Source organism: Mustela nigripes, chromosome X, assembly GCF_022355385.1.
Source record: "Mustela nigripes isolate SB6536 chromosome X, MUSNIG.SB6536, whole genome shotgun sequence".
Classification (NCBI taxonomy): Eukaryota; Metazoa; Chordata; class Mammalia; order Carnivora; family Mustelidae; genus Mustela; species Mustela nigripes.
The window spans coordinates 86,094,234-86,109,482 of record NC_081575.1 but is presented as its reverse complement, the minus strand read 5'-3'; the positions used below and the strand labels follow the sequence as shown (position 1 = coordinate 86,109,482).

The window sequence follows — 15,249 nt, the reverse complement described above, 5'->3', positions numbered from 1 at the left end:
TAGGCAGAGAGGCAGGCAGAGAGAGAGAGGAGGAAGCAGGCTCCCTGCAGAGCAGAGAGCCCGGAGCGGGGCTCAATCCCAGAATGCTGGGATCATGACCTGAGCCGAAGGCAGAGGCTTTAACCCACTGAGCCACCCAGGTGCCCCCCCCTTTTTTTTAATCAAGGCTCAGATCATGGGGCCTTTAGGCCGTGTGTGAAATGAGACTCTGGTTGGCATCATCCTGAGAAGAACTTTATTAGGAATGTGGGACACATTTTGTTGAATTATATTTATACTTATCTTAATGTCCCCAGATGATTGAGCATGTTTGTTTTTATAAATGTATTTCTTTTCAAAGCAAAGATCAGTTTTTTATGAGACTAATCCTTGAGTATAAATACATTTTACAGAGGAAAATGTAGATTTTCCCTGATTTCAACTAAGGAAAGAACTGTAATGACAACCGCTGTTCTGAAGGCTGCCCATGAGCTGTTAACCGTCAGCCTCCTCTCTGTAGCTAGCATAGCATTCTGGGTAAAATGTCTGCCTGTTTTTCTCCAGCCGTGCTTCCTCATTTCCCAGGGTTGACGCTGTTTCCTCAACAGCCAGCTTATACCCCAGAGCTTCTTTGTCTCCACTTTTATTCCTTAGAAACATAAAAGATGGTGTGGGAAATTTCTAAGTTTTCACATTTCCAAACACTCCCTCATCCAGTTCGGAGGGTTAATATGGCTCTAGAACAGACTTAACCCCACATCCCGTCAACCCTATAGGAAGGCCAGAAAGCTTAATGTTTATGAGCAAAGGCTTTGGGAACAGGAAATTTCCATTCTGCTGTTTTCCAGCTAATATCCCTGGGCTTTAGTTTCCTCATTTATAAGATGGAAGTATTAATAGTGCTTGCCTCCACAGGGTTGGGGTGAGATAATGCATATGAAGAGCTTGGCCAGGGCCAGGCATGGAGAAAGATCTCAATAAATGTTAGTAATAATGGTGGCAATAGTGGTGGTGATGATAAAGGTTTGGAGTCTTGGAGAGTTGTGTTGCAGCATTACAAACATGGCATTTTTTCAGATAAGAAATCAGATCACATAATCTGCCAGGGTTATTTGAATTTGCTACCGTGGCAGGCAAAATTACTTGTCACTTAATGGCTGCCGTGTATCGTTACTCAGTTGAAGAGTACGTGTGTGCATGCATGCGTGTGTAAGTGTGTGCACATGAATGCAAATGCTCTTGGGTCTTGATGGTTAGGAGTTTTGCTTTAGTTCCCCTCCCCCCACCTTCTTAATTCAAAACAGTTCTTAATACTGTGCAATATGCACAGTAGGCTTTCTGCGAGTATTATGTGTTTCTTTGATTAAAAAATACAAATCTCAAGCAAAATTGAATTAGTAGAAAATATTTAAATCTTATGAATGTTTTATTTTTAGAGGAAATGAATTAGGAGTGAAACCTTAGAAAATACCCAGACCTGGTATCTCTACCCCAGGGTTCACTCTCACCTCACCCCGATGTTTGCATAGCACAGGACTTGTCACACAATGGAAATGAAGTCAATGGTGGCACATAATTTGCTATCTTTATGTTTGAGGTCTCGGTACCAGCCAATAGAAAGCCATTTCTGGCTAACAAGAGGGGGATCTAGTGAAAGTATATCAGAGAGCCCACAGAACCAACAAAAGGCTGGAGGGCCACATTTAGGAATAGGCAGAGTACAGGGGAGCTCTGGCAAGTTAGGGGCAGGAACCACAGCCATGGTCTTTAGAGCAGGAAGCATGTGTACAGCATGCTGCCATGGGGAAGGAGAACCCAGAGTTAGCTTTCTTCTGTTGTTGGATGACTCATTCCAGGGTCAGAGAGTGTGTGTGATTGGCCAAGCTTAGCTGACAGGCTCACACCCCCGCTGCACCAGTATCCAGAGCGGGTAGAGAAAGATCTAGCCCATCACCTACTGTAATGGGAGATGATATCCAGGATCATCCTCCCTACACATCTACCCACAGAGGAGAGACAGTTTCCCAAAAAGGAACCAGGATAATACTGGGAGAGGAACATGGATGCTGGGCAGCCAAAAAAATGTCAAATGCCCATTATTCTGTTTCCCGTATTTTGATTCCTTTTTTAAAAAAGATTTTATTTATTCATGTGACAGAGAGAGAGAGAGAGAGAGATCACAAGTAGGCAGAGCAGCAGGCTTCTCGCTGAGCAGAGAGCCCAAAGTGGGGCTCGATCCCAGAACCCGGAGATCATGACCCGAGTTGAAGGCAGATGCCCAACCCACTGAGCCACCCAGGCTCCCCCCATATTTTGATTCTTGACTTCAGGCATAGCCAGTAGTTTAGCCAGTCTTTATTTAGTCCATGTGAACCCTAAAACTCAGTCCGAGATATTCTGCTTTGTTGTTCCAGTCTTCTGTGTGGTCCAAGGACAGTCTTCCATGTCATCATCCTGCTCTCATCTGAGTGGAAGCATCCCTGCAAAGAGATTAGTGAGCTAGGAGCTCAAGGGTTGAGAATATTGTGGCATCAGCATTAGATATTAGGATAAGCTACTTATATTTATGTTCTCTATAGAAGTACAAGTAAGTTCACAGCTATTAATTCCTGTAAATTAAAAGCAGGTAGCACAACACCTGAGGCATTTTGCTAATCTAATTGAAATTTGGGGCCTCTATAGATAAAATGTATTTACTTCCCATCAAAGGTGATGCTTTTGCAATAGGAAAGCATACTGTTAGTTTGAAAATGCCTCTTATGTTGGCTGGGTTTTGTTATTTAGAATGCTATCCTAATTTAATGTATTATCTTTTGCTTTTATGTTGTAGGGGAGAACTTATCCATTTCGGGGGGGCCTTTCCACCGGTATGGAATCCCATTGCCTATTTGGATTACAACAATTTGTGGAGGACAATGGATAACATGGGGAAGGAGGTAAAATGTGTGTTCAGCTTACACATGACCTTAATATCCTTCTAATAGTGCAGGGAACGTTGCTCTGGACATTCATACATGTCATTTACAATGCGCCCAACTGCTCTGCCAAGTTGGTAGTATTTCCACTTGCAAGGAAAATGAGTGCTGAGGGGCTATGGTAATTTCCCCAACACCACACTGCAAGGGAACCAGGATTCAAACCCACATCTCTCTGACTGTAATGCCTGTGTGTTTTCAACTCCATGGCACTGAGAATTTGTGTGACGTGTGTTTGCCAGTTAACCCTATTCATAGTTTTCTTATCCATGTGTGATTCCACTTTAGATAGTAAAGGAAAAAGGGATTTATCCCCCCCCAAGTTTTTTTTACTTAGGCCTAGGCTCCATAAGATCACTCTCTCACACTTAAAATGGGTGTTGGCATTCAATAAGAAGGATCATCATCATAATTACATATTCATTTTTATATATACATTTATATGTAATCCCCCCCTTTTTGCATCACCATCATCATTATTATGGCAACAACATTAAGGCGTAGGATGCAGAGACCTATCCATCCCAACCCCACCTCTATCTGTGCCAATCACACATCCCAACACACACCCAGAGACTGGTTTTCAGAGGTTCTCCTGAAGGCCTGTTGGCACGGCAGTGGGCAGTAACCATCACACCTGAATGTGGGCCCTCCTTCCTCTGCAGATTCCAGCGGATGCACCGTGGGAGGCCCCACATGCAGAGGAGTGGGACAAGATGACCATGAAAGATCTCATCGATAAAATCTGCTGGACAAAGTAATCTTTTTTAAAAAATTATTTTTATTAACATATAATGTATTATTTGCCCCAGGGGTACAGTTCTATGAATCATCAGGCTTACACATTTCATTAGCATTCACCATAGCACATACCCTCCCCAATGTCCGTAACCCAGCCACCCTATCACTACCCCTCTACCCCCCAGCAACCCTCAGTTTGTTTTGTGAGATTAAGAGTCTCTTATGGTTTGGATAAAATAACCTTGACTATTTAAAGTTTACCTTTCATCTTTCCTTTGGATCCTTTCTGTCCTATCTTGAACCATACTGTTTTTCTTTTCTTTTTTTTTTTTTAAGATTTTATTTTTAAAGTAATCTCTACACCCTACATGGGGCTTGAACCCACAATCCCAGGATCAAGAGTCACATGCTTCACCCACTGAGCCAGCCAGGGCCCCTGCAGTGTTTTTCTTAATAGGTTGTAGGAAAAAAGTTAAGAGGAAACCTAATGATCTTTCGGTCAGTAGCATCTTTGAGGGAACTTTAGACCCTGCTGAATGGGTTTGAACATAAAATGAATCTAACACAAAGAAAAGAGGAGGCAAATGAAGTAGAATTTTTTTAATGAAAGGGCTGTGTGATTTGCAATAAAACAAGTAATTGTGTATTCAAATTATACAGTAGTCAGCTGCAGAAGCAATTTAGAAAGATATTAAAGTTGTTCCCTACAGATATAGAAAAACATGGAACGGAAGGCAAGCTAGTCTTTATTAATAAAAAATCTAAGTTTTATAATGTTTTCAATGAAAACATGTGTAATGAGTTGAGATACTTACAGATTGTTTAGTCAGCGTTCAGGGGCTGCTATGTGAAGGCACTGTAGCTATCAGTGAGGAATTGTGGTGAATGTGTTAGGCATGGCCCCTAAACTCATGGAGTTATTATTTTTCTAGCAGGAAAGATTGACATTATGCACATAATTCCATAATGCTACTAGACTGACAAACAGGGATCTTGATCTGAGGGTAAGGAAGAGATTTCTGGATGCAGCCATCTTTAAACATGAACCAAGGACTAAGTGCATCCACTAAAAATCAGTGAGAGAGGATGGGAGGAGATAGGAAAGGGTGGATGGTGTGGGGGACAAGGCATCTTTCAGGAATGCCACAAAGTGGTTGAGGGAGAGAGAGAGGAAAGATGGATGGTGTGGAAGGGAGTGTCTTCCAGAAATGAGGCACAGTATTTGGGGATAGAGGAAGGGAAGATGATGTGGGAATATGAAATCTATAAGGAATGTGCCACAGTGGATGGGGGGAGACCAGATGGATAGATAATATCGAGATGACATGTTTCAGGAGTGAGCCATAGCAGATGAGGAGAGACAAAGGGTGGATGGTGTGGGGAAATGGTATCTTCAAAGAATAAGCCCTAGTAGAAGGGGAAGAAATGAAAGTTTGTTGGTGTATGCAGATGGTATCGTCCATGAATGAGCCATAGTGTATGCCAGTAGACAAAAAGGCTGGATGGTGTTTGTGCTGGCAGCGGGAGCGGGGCTGGGGGGGACGTGGTGGGGGAGTGGTGGTGGTGGCAGTCATGGTGGTGGGTATCTTCCAAGAATGACCCAATTGATGGGGGAAAGAATAAGAATGAAATATGTGAGGGGATGGTATCTTCTAGGTATGAAACACGATGGACTTGGGGAGACAAGAATGGATGTTTGGTGGGATGCTATCTTCCCTGAGTGAGTTTAATCCATGGAGGGAGACAGGAAAGGTTGATGGTGTGGGGGAATAGTATCTTCCAGGAATGAGCCATTTGGTGGGGGAGTGGAATAGAGTGGAATGTGTGAGAGGATGGTATCTTCCAGGAATGAGCCACTTGGATTGGGGGATGGGAGATAGGAAAGCTGAATCGTGTGGGGTGATGGTGTCTTCCAGGTAGGAGCCAAATGGATAGGGACAAAGGAAGAAAGGATGGTGTTGGATGATGGTATCTCCTAAGAATGAACCATAGTGGATGGGGAAATAGGAAGGCTGGATGGTGTGAGACAATGGTAACTTCCAGGAAAGAGCCACATGGATGGGGGAGAAAGTTAGGATAGATGGTGTGGGGGAAGAAGAGAGGATGGTGTGGGTGGATGGGATTCTTCCAGGAATAGGCCATGGCAAATGGTCGGTGGGAGAAGAAGACAGGATGGATGGATGGATGGTGGGACAGCATCTTCCAGGAATAGCCATTGTCTATGGAGGTAAACAGGAAGAGTGGATGGTGTTGAGGGGGTGGTATCTTCCAGGAATGAACCATAGTGGATTGGGAGAGTTTAGGGAAGAGAGGATGGTATGAAAAGATGGTATCATCAAGGAATGAGCTACAGTGACTATGGGGTGGGAGGAGTCAGAAAGGGTAAATGAAGTGGAAGCAAGTTATCTTCCAGGAATGAGCCTCAGTAGATAGGAGAGACAGGAAAGATATATAGCATGGGAGGAATGATATCTTCCAGAAGTGAGCCAGTTGACTGGTGAGACTGAAAGGATGGTTGATGAGGTGGATAGTATCTTCCAGGGATGCGACAGTTGGTGGGGGTGGAATATAGGAAGGATAGAAATAGTTGAGGGTTGAGGGGATGGTATCTTCTAGGAATGAACCACTGTAGGAGGACAGAGGAAGGGTGGATGGCTGGAAGGGAAATTTATCTTCCAGGAAGGAACAGTAGTGATGGAGGAGGTGGGAGAGAGACACTGGGAGACTGGATGATGTGGTGACAACCTGGAAACAACACAGTGGATGTGGGAGACCTGAAGGAAGATGGAGGTTGGGGGATGGTATCTTCCAGGAATGAGCCACAGTGTATGGCAGAGGGCAGGATGGGTGATTGTGTCTGAGGGGATGATATTTTCCAGGGATGAGCCATAGGTTATAGGGGGAGACATGGAGGTTGGATCGGTATCTTCTAAGAATGAACCATATAGATGGGTGGAGACTGGAAAACTGGGTAGTGAGGGTGGATGTTATCCATCAGGAATGAACCACATGAACAGGGGAAGTCAGCAAAGATGGATGTGGTGAGTCATAATCCACGGAGGTAGATAGGAACAGGGTATGTATGTGTGCGAGCGGGCAGTGAGGGGCACTGATATCTTCCAGGAATGAGCCACAGTAAAAAATGGGGAAGATGGGAAAGCTGGATGGTATGGGAGAATGGTATCTACCAGGAATGAGCCTTGGTGGATGGAGAGGAGAGAGGAAGAGGAAATGGAATCACCCAGGAATGAGCTACAGTGACCGTGGGAGGGGGGGTTGACAAGAAGGGTAGATCATGTGGGAGCATGGTATCTTCCAGAAATGAGCGTCAGTGGGTAGGAGAGACAGGAAGGGTGGATGGTGTTGAGGGATGATATGTTTCAGAAATAAACAACAATGGACGGCAGGGAAGAGGATGAGTGGATAGTGTGGTGAGATGGTTTCTTCTAGGAATGAGCCACTGTGGATGGGGGAGGCAGGAAAGTTGGATGGTGTGAGAAGATGCTATGTTCCAGGAATGAGCCATAGTAGAATGGGAGGAGACTAGAGGTGTGGTTGGTATGTGGGGAAGGTTGCTTCCACAAATGAGCTACATAGGTGAGGATAGATGGGGGAGGGCAGACAACGTAGGAGAATAGTATCTTCCAGGAATGAACAACAGTGCCTCAGGTATGTGGTGGTAGGGGAAGCTACAGGAAGGATACATGGTGTAGCGGCCGTCTTTTCTGGCAATGAGCTACAGTGACAGTAGATAGGAGACAGAAGAAGGATGGTGTTATGGCACGGTATCTTCCAGGAATGAGCCACCATGAATGCTGTGAGATATGAAGGGTGGATTGTGTGGGGGATGCCTTTTTCCATGTAGAGGAAACAGCTCTTAAAGGCCCTGAGGTGGGGAGATTGACATGTTTTTGCCATGCTGTGACAGTATGCCTAGACACTAAGGATGCCACGAGAACGCAGTGTAATTAGAGGTCAGAGAGGGGGCTGGTGGTAGAAGATAGAGTGGCCACATTCAGGATTTTTGCCTTTTGCCATGAATGCCATTGAAGAGTTTTCTGCGAGTGGGGTTTTTTTGTTTTGATTTGCACTGTCAAAAGGCTTCACTGGGGTCAGAAGGGGCTGTAGTCATAAACCAGGTAGAGATGGCCAGGAGGAAGCCACCACCGTTGTGACCAAGGTGAGGCATGCGGGTGGACTGGAGCGGGGTGGGAGCCGCTCAGGTGAAGAGAGGACGGTTGTTTGAATAAATGAGAACTGTATCCTTAACGATCTCTCACCAGCATCTTGACCCTTTTAGACGGTACCAGAATTAATATATTTGGAGCAGACCCATAACTCTCTCAAAACAAAGGAAAAGGTTATTTTTCACCAGGAGTTAAAATATGCATTCCTTCAGAAGTTGAGCCTCTGAGGTGTTTTGTTTTATTTTCCCCAAAACAGTGCAAATGCTTTTGAACCATACTGAATTGTGTTTTGAAAAGCTGCTGTTCTCTTGGGGCGCCCGGTGGCTCAGGCGGTTAAGCATCTGCCTTCGTCTCGGGTCATGATCCCAGGGTCCTCTCTTTCTCTTTCTCTCAAATAAATAAATAAAATCTTTAAAAAAAAAAAAAAGCTCCTGTCCCATGAAGCATGTATGTATTTACACCCGACTGTCACCTTTGTCATGCGGCCAGGACTGCTAGGCAGTTTGCATCGCTCTTCGTGAACATCAATGTGACCTCTGAGCCCTATGAGGTGTCTGCGCTGTGGTTCTTGTGGTACGTGAAGCAGTGCGGAGGCACCACTCGGATATTCTCAGTCACCAACGGGGGCCAGGTATGGAGTGTCCGTTCTCAACCTGTAACTTCATTTGTGGTTCTGCCCTCACCCAGTGTGCCATCTTAATAGCCGCTCCCGTGTCTGGATCTGAGACACGAATTTTTGAAAACATTTCAATGAATGTGCCCCAAACCAAAAGTTCTCCTTTCCTTTTCTTGTTCCTGGAGATGAATTTACAGCTTAAGAGTGTTTCGTTTTGAACTAATTTGGTTTTGGGAATTCGGGTCCATCCTTTTGGGGGCAGGAGAGGTGGATAAAATTAGTATAGCTCTGTGGGAGAAGCTGAGTTACTACGATCAACTGATTTTCAGAAATGTCTAGAACTGGTACTTAAAGTCATCTATGTTCCAGACAGGCTCCATTCCATAGTGCAACGTGTAGTATCTTTCTCCACCAAGTAAATAATTTCTCTCCTCAGAAGATCTTTGGAACACCCTAAGTTGTTCTTGTGGCCCTAAGAGATATTAGCCATTTGACCCTTAGCTTTAGCAAGTGTAGGACAGTTGCATCTTTGAGTTAGCTTTATACTTAGAAATTCCACATTATTTCTTTTGACTTGTATTTTACGTTCTAAGCTATTGTGATCAATATTTTGATGTTTATAGTCCTCATTGCCTGCCTTCTTCTATAGGAACGGAAATTTGTGGGTGGATCGGGTCAAGTGAGTGAACGGATAATGGAACGCCTCGGGAACAGAGTGAAGCTGAGGTGCCCTGTCACCTATGTGGACCAGTCAGGTGACAACATCATCATCGAGACGCTGAATCATGAAACTTACGAGGTATTTCAGCCTAGTCCCAAGGAACATATATTAAATAGGCCTTGTGTCTTCCTCAGCTTCTAACTAAATACCATCCAAGCAGTGGTGTAATTAATGCTAGTATGATCCCAACTCTGTCTTCTAAATTACCATTTTTAGTTGACCTGCCTTGTTCTGTTGTGCTGCGTCACAGGGGCCTCATTTTATATGTGGTTACTGCTCGGTGTCATTCTAAATGATAAATATGGTGTTTCTTCCCCTCTGTAAAGACTGAGACTCACACGTTTGAGGTGGTATTCTGTGTCTGTGTCTTTTAGTGTGGATACGTAATTAGTGCCATCCCGCCAACTTTGACTGCCAAGATCCACTTTAGACCTGAACTTCCATCGGAGAGAAACCAATTAATCCAACGTCTTCCGATGGGAGCCATCATTAAGTGCATGATGTATTACAAGGAGGCCTTTTGGAAGAAGAAGGGTAGGCTGCACCTGCTCATGTTTAAATTGTGTTAAGTGAAGGGACCACACTCTCTTTAGGGACCTTCTGGTAGACCCTGGCCAGAAAAAAGATGACAGAGATAAGTATTTTTAAATTGGTAGAAAAAGGATCAGAAATCTCAATCTTTCCGTCACTCCACAACCCCTGGTGCAACACAGAAGGACCCCAAGAGCCCTTGCTGTCAATGAAAGGGAAAGAAGAGACCCACCAAGTGGCAGGGGCACCATGACCCTGGTTCCTGGCATACGTCCTGCCCCTTTCTCTAAATGAGAGAGTGACGCAAAGGAGTACTGGGGGAAGAGCGCTGCTTTGAAGTCCCACCATCCTGGGCTTCGCTTGCTTACTAGCTGAGTGGCCTTGGCTATGACACTTCACCACTCAGCATCAGTCTCCTTACATCAAGTGGTGATAGTGAGACCTACTGTCAGGTTGTGTCCGCCAACTAGCTGAGGCAGGGCCTGAGTGGATATGGCGGCTCTTGTTGGTAAACCTGGTCCTCAAAGGATTTCTTCCCCCGCTTCTTCCGTGGGCGGCTCGGGGTGATTCCCTCTGACACAAGCCTCTTTCCCGGTGTGCTGCAAGGCTCCGGGCCCTCAGTACGGTGTGAGCCATGCATTGGTCCTACATGACATTTATGTAGAGGTCATCAAGATAGGTCATTTTCCATGTGTCTGTTTGCAGACATCTTTGTGTAGTTAATGTATTTAATAAGGAAATGTCTTCTAGGGTTGGGGCAAAGACTATTTGAGATTTGCCTTCCTCTTAGCAAAAGAGTTTTATACAGTGTATGTGTGTGTGTGTATCTGTGTGTGTATATACCTCTCTATATATCTATATATATAATTTTTTCCTTAAATCTTTGATGAGGTTCATGTCAATCTCCTCTTGATTTTTTTCCTTATTAAGATTACTGTGGTTGTATGATCATTGAGGATGAGGAAGCTCCAATTTCAATAACCCTGGACGACACCAAACCAGATGGATCGCTGCCCGCTATCATGGGGTAGGTTAGAGCTGGGTGCTTCGCATTTCCTAAATTGTGTGGGCGTCTTGGTGTGGATGCTGGCAGAGCGTATGGACTTGAGCTCCAGCAATTGTAGATAACCCTATAGGAATATATCTTTTTCTGTACTTTAAACTGTTAATGTGTGGTATGTGGCACGGAACTCTGGGAAACTTTACAAAAACTGACCCTGTTTCAACTTGTGCCCCTTTCTTTCCCCCGTGCAACTCTTGAGGACAGAGTGAAGGAAGCAGCTAAACAGGCGGTAAGGGTAGACAACCCTGCCCAGGGCCAGATTGTCCACACTCATCTAGAATGAGAATTGACTATTTTATTCTGTAAAGCCTTTCAGAGTTAGGGTTTCTGGACCATTGGCTCTTCTCCATTCCAGACATCACTATACCACTAGTGTGAATACGTTAATTGTTACCCAGGGTTATGAGACCGGTGACCAGTGAGGAGGTGCAGTTGGAGGTATAGCCAGGCCTCAAGTGGATGTCCCTTGTTGTGATCGGTCACACCCAGTTGTCCTTTGCTAGAGATGGTCCAGGGTTTGGTTCTGTGTCCGGAAGAGAAGAGCTCTCCCCTTGTCCTCCCAGCCCCCACTGCCTGCAGCTCCTCTGTTGCTGGGGGCCTAAAGGTCCAGACAACAAGCAGTGCTTTCACAAAGGAGTGGCTAAGGAGCGCCTCTGCCTTGGACCCTTTCTCAAAGCTCCACAAAGAAAAGAGCTGTTTATTCTCCCACATGACAGCAGAACAGCAGGGTTCTGTAAGAGCCAAGTGGCTTCCAGATAACGGCAGTTTTCCCCTTCCCCCTGGGGAGAGTCAAGCTCATGCACATTGCATCATCGAGGGGAAATTACAAAACCAGAGGCCGACCCATGACCCGGGACTTAGCAGGCGGCTCTACTGGACTGCCCACGAGTCGTCCTGTAAGCACGTCGCTGGCTGCAGACCATCAGAACGAGCCCCAGCCTCCCTGGGAAGGGCGGTGCTCACAGCGCAATGAACTGAGGACCAGCTAGTCCTCTCCATCTCTAACCCCACTGGGCAAAAAAGGATACAGATTGTGGGGGCCATTTGCCATCACCTTCTGCGTGCCAGAGGAAAACAGAAGGTGGACATAGGGGTCTCAGGAGACCATCAAGACCAACCCAGCTGTGGCTGGAAGGGCACTGATGGTCTTCTTGCCCCGGGAGTTAGATGTTGTGGTTTCTGCCTTTCTGGGCTTTCTTCGGCTTTATTAGCCAGGATAGGCTTGGCACAAGTTTTCCAGATGAGAATGGGGTTATTTAGGTAGTTCCTAAAAAGTGATACTCTAATCTCCTCTATCTGGACCATTGCCTACGCCCTGCTCTTGCCTGCACACTGCCTGGTTTCCACCCTGCCCTTTGCTCTGGGCAAGGAAAGCCTTGAGGACAGGGGTGGTAATCGTCCAGGCTGTGATTGTGATGACTGGCAACTACAGAGGACCGTGTACTTTAGAGTCATGAAATGTCCCCAACCCAAAGCAGCATGTTTCATTTCCTCAATAAAACCCCAGAGCAAGTTAAAGAATAGTTTTCTGTAGTTAGAGGTGGGTCAAAGGGGTTGTTGTTGCATTCTCGTTTTGAGATTTGGCAGGAATGGCCACCACGAACTGCCCTTTAGAGAAGGAGCTGTAAGAAGCACCCAAGATTGAAATCATTTAATGTTTCATCCGATATTGGTGATTTTCACTGAAGTCCTGTGTAAGACTCAAAATGACAGATTCTTGCATAAACTTAAAATTTAACCAGAATCATTACTAGTAAGCCGTAATGTAACAGTCTTAAATCAAGCAAAATTATGACTATATCCCATAGAGTTGATTAGTTCAGATTCCTTAGGTTGTCCACAGATTCCTCCGAAATACTGTTCTCTGGGTTAACGCAAATTCATTGTGTAATCCTTGCTCTCCAGAATGATCTCAAGTAACAGATGGCTCTAAAGGAATTGCCAAACTGAGGAACCGTTTAATTTGGGTGTGAGGGAGAGGATGAAATATCTGTGTTCGGCTCTTGCATTCTCAGTCCTGATCTACTTGTCTTTTTTGCCTAGAACAAAGAAATATAAGTGTAAAACTTCTCTAAATGGAGAAATAATTTCAGTGTCCTTTAGCTCATTGGGATTTGTGAATGCTTTCTAATAATAGTGTATGTAAGGACTCTTGTCATGACTCAGTTCTTTAAAACACATATCCAATTAGTAATAATCAGAATTTACAGATTAATTATAACCAAGTTTTACTGAGTTGCTAAATTTGCTAGGCCAGTTTCCTGGAAGCCAAGTTGGACATGGAGATTTGGGTGCAAGGGGTTCATTGGAATGTGTGCCCTGGTCATTGCCTGTGAAGAAGAGAAGGAATCAGGATTGGGCAGAGCAAGAGGCTGGGCTCCAAGTGTTGTCCCAGCGGAGGTCTCCAAACCACAGGGAACTCTAGAACTGGGATGGCCCTTGATATAGGTATCATGACCTGAGGTGAAGGAGTGGACTTTGGTACCCACCGCACCCCAGAGCCGGTCATTCTGGGGAGAGGCGGGACCTGGAGCCAGGCAGCCCTCTTCTACAGAAGGCGGTGGCTGGGGAAGGGTCCAGCCCTGAGCTCAGAGTAATGAGTGCTTGGTCCCGAAGAGGACTCTGGGGGGCCCATGATGGCATTCACTACAACTACATACTTCCATTTGGTTTTCCAGCTTTTATCAAATTTTTGGCCGAAGGCAAAGTTCACTTACCAAGCTATCATTTAACGCAACATTAATTCAACTAACATTTGATTTCCAACTATATGCCAAGAGCCATGCTGAACTCTGGGGGTAAAACACTGAGTAGGAGGTGACCAGTTACTTAGGAGCCCGCAGCCTAGAGGGATTTGGGACACAGGCCGGTGGAAAGTAGCCTGACATTTGCTCTCATAGAGGGAAATAATGGGAGTGCGTGGGAGCGTTCATCAATGCCTAGTGGGTGGAGGCAGGAACATTTCAAAAAAGAGGCAGCTCTTTCTGTCACCTAATTGTTCAAATGTAACCTCTCTCTGCAGTTTCATACTTGCCCGAAAAGCTGACCGACTCGCCAAGCTCCATAAGGAAATCAGGTAAGAAGTGACATCTGAAACGCATGTGAAAGCTTAGCTTCACCTTGTACCGGTCGCACTAACAACAGTATAATGGCATCTTGAAAAACCCCACGACTCACAAGTAGTCTTAAAATCCCAAAAAATCAACCTTTGGTCACCATTGCAACCTTTGTGTTACAAGTCCCCTTGACTCAGGGCTTGCCTGTATGCATAAATTAATTTAGGTTTATATACTTGTGTTTATTGTACAGTGGTTGGAGAGGTAGGGTTTCCCTGTAGGGTAGATGGAGAAAACCGATAGGAAACATTAGTGGTGCAGAAAGCTTTAGAGGCTGAGTCCTGATCGCTTTGCGAGACCATTATCCCTTTTCCAAGGTTCTCTGACCTGTACTTTTTCCAAAGAGCAAAGCCATGCATGTGGGTTTCAACCTGTTGCCGTTTGTGTACGTAGAAGTATCCTCTTTTGATTATCTGGGACACAGCTCTGACCTTCCCTTCTCCTGATAGCTTCCTAGTATAAAACAGTCATTGTAGGACAGTGGCTTTTGTTCTTCCTTTCTGCCTTTCTCTTTCTGCCTTGTTGCATTTGTTTTGTTTTGCCTTGGAATCCTTTCCTTTGTTCAGATAAAATCTTACCAGGAATTCTTAACCTGGAAACAGTCATTTGGCAGGGAGGTGTGCCCTGGAGGGTAGCCCTAAATCCTTTGTTAGCTTTTGAAGAGGACCAGGACACACACAGATGTACACTTCTCTCTGCACTTAATTAAACAATTAAGGAGCAGAGAGTTACTTTGATGACTTTGGAATTCAGGCTGCCGAAGTTTCAACATTTGCGCATGAATTTGTTTGTTTGAGCTACCTGGTTTGGGGGAGGGAAGTGTTTGTCCATCTACTCACTCAAAAGAGGAAGAATTTGGGGGCCAGTGGCAGAGAATGGTTTGTCCAGGTGTCCACAGCTAGCTTGTGACAAGTCAGGAATAGTATCCAACACAAACTTTTTTTTTTCATTATGCCACACTAAGCTTGACATTTTCTTTTGGATTTCCTGCTTTCCCTCTTTATTAATAGTAAAATAAATACCAGCCTGGATGTAGACATTTGGTTATGATTCCACACGGTGGCTGAACTTTTCAAAAGTTTTTATAAGGCAAAACCCATAGAACTCCAAATGTGTCTTTGACTGGAGCAAGATTCCCAGAACAGGCTGCATTGACATCTACCAGAGAATGTTTGGGAAATACGTTTTTTTTCTGAGGCCAGTAGATTATGATTTGGTAGGTTAAGGGTGGGGCTTCAGTATTTTGTATTTCTTTTTAAAGATTTTTATTTATTTGTTTGACAGAGAGAGATCACAAGTAGGCAGAGAGAGAGAGGAGGA

General features: G+C 44.9%; 1 protein-coding gene across 1 annotated transcript in view; it reads left to right on the top strand.

The window, feature by feature from the left end:
• The window catches only part of LOC132006741 (amine oxidase [flavin-containing] A-like), a 69,206-nt gene that overhangs the window by 44,550 nt on the left and 9,407 nt on the right, over positions 1 to 15,249 (top strand). The window contains 8 exon segments of the mRNA XM_059384725.1: positions 2,810 to 2,830; positions 2,832 to 2,915; positions 3,620 to 3,711; positions 8,372 to 8,513; positions 9,148 to 9,297; positions 9,594 to 9,753; positions 10,681 to 10,777; positions 13,836 to 13,889. Coding sequence (XP_059240708.1) covers positions 2,810 to 2,830; positions 2,832 to 2,915; positions 3,620 to 3,711; positions 8,372 to 8,513; positions 9,148 to 9,297; positions 9,594 to 9,753; positions 10,681 to 10,777; positions 13,836 to 13,889 — 800 coding nt within the window.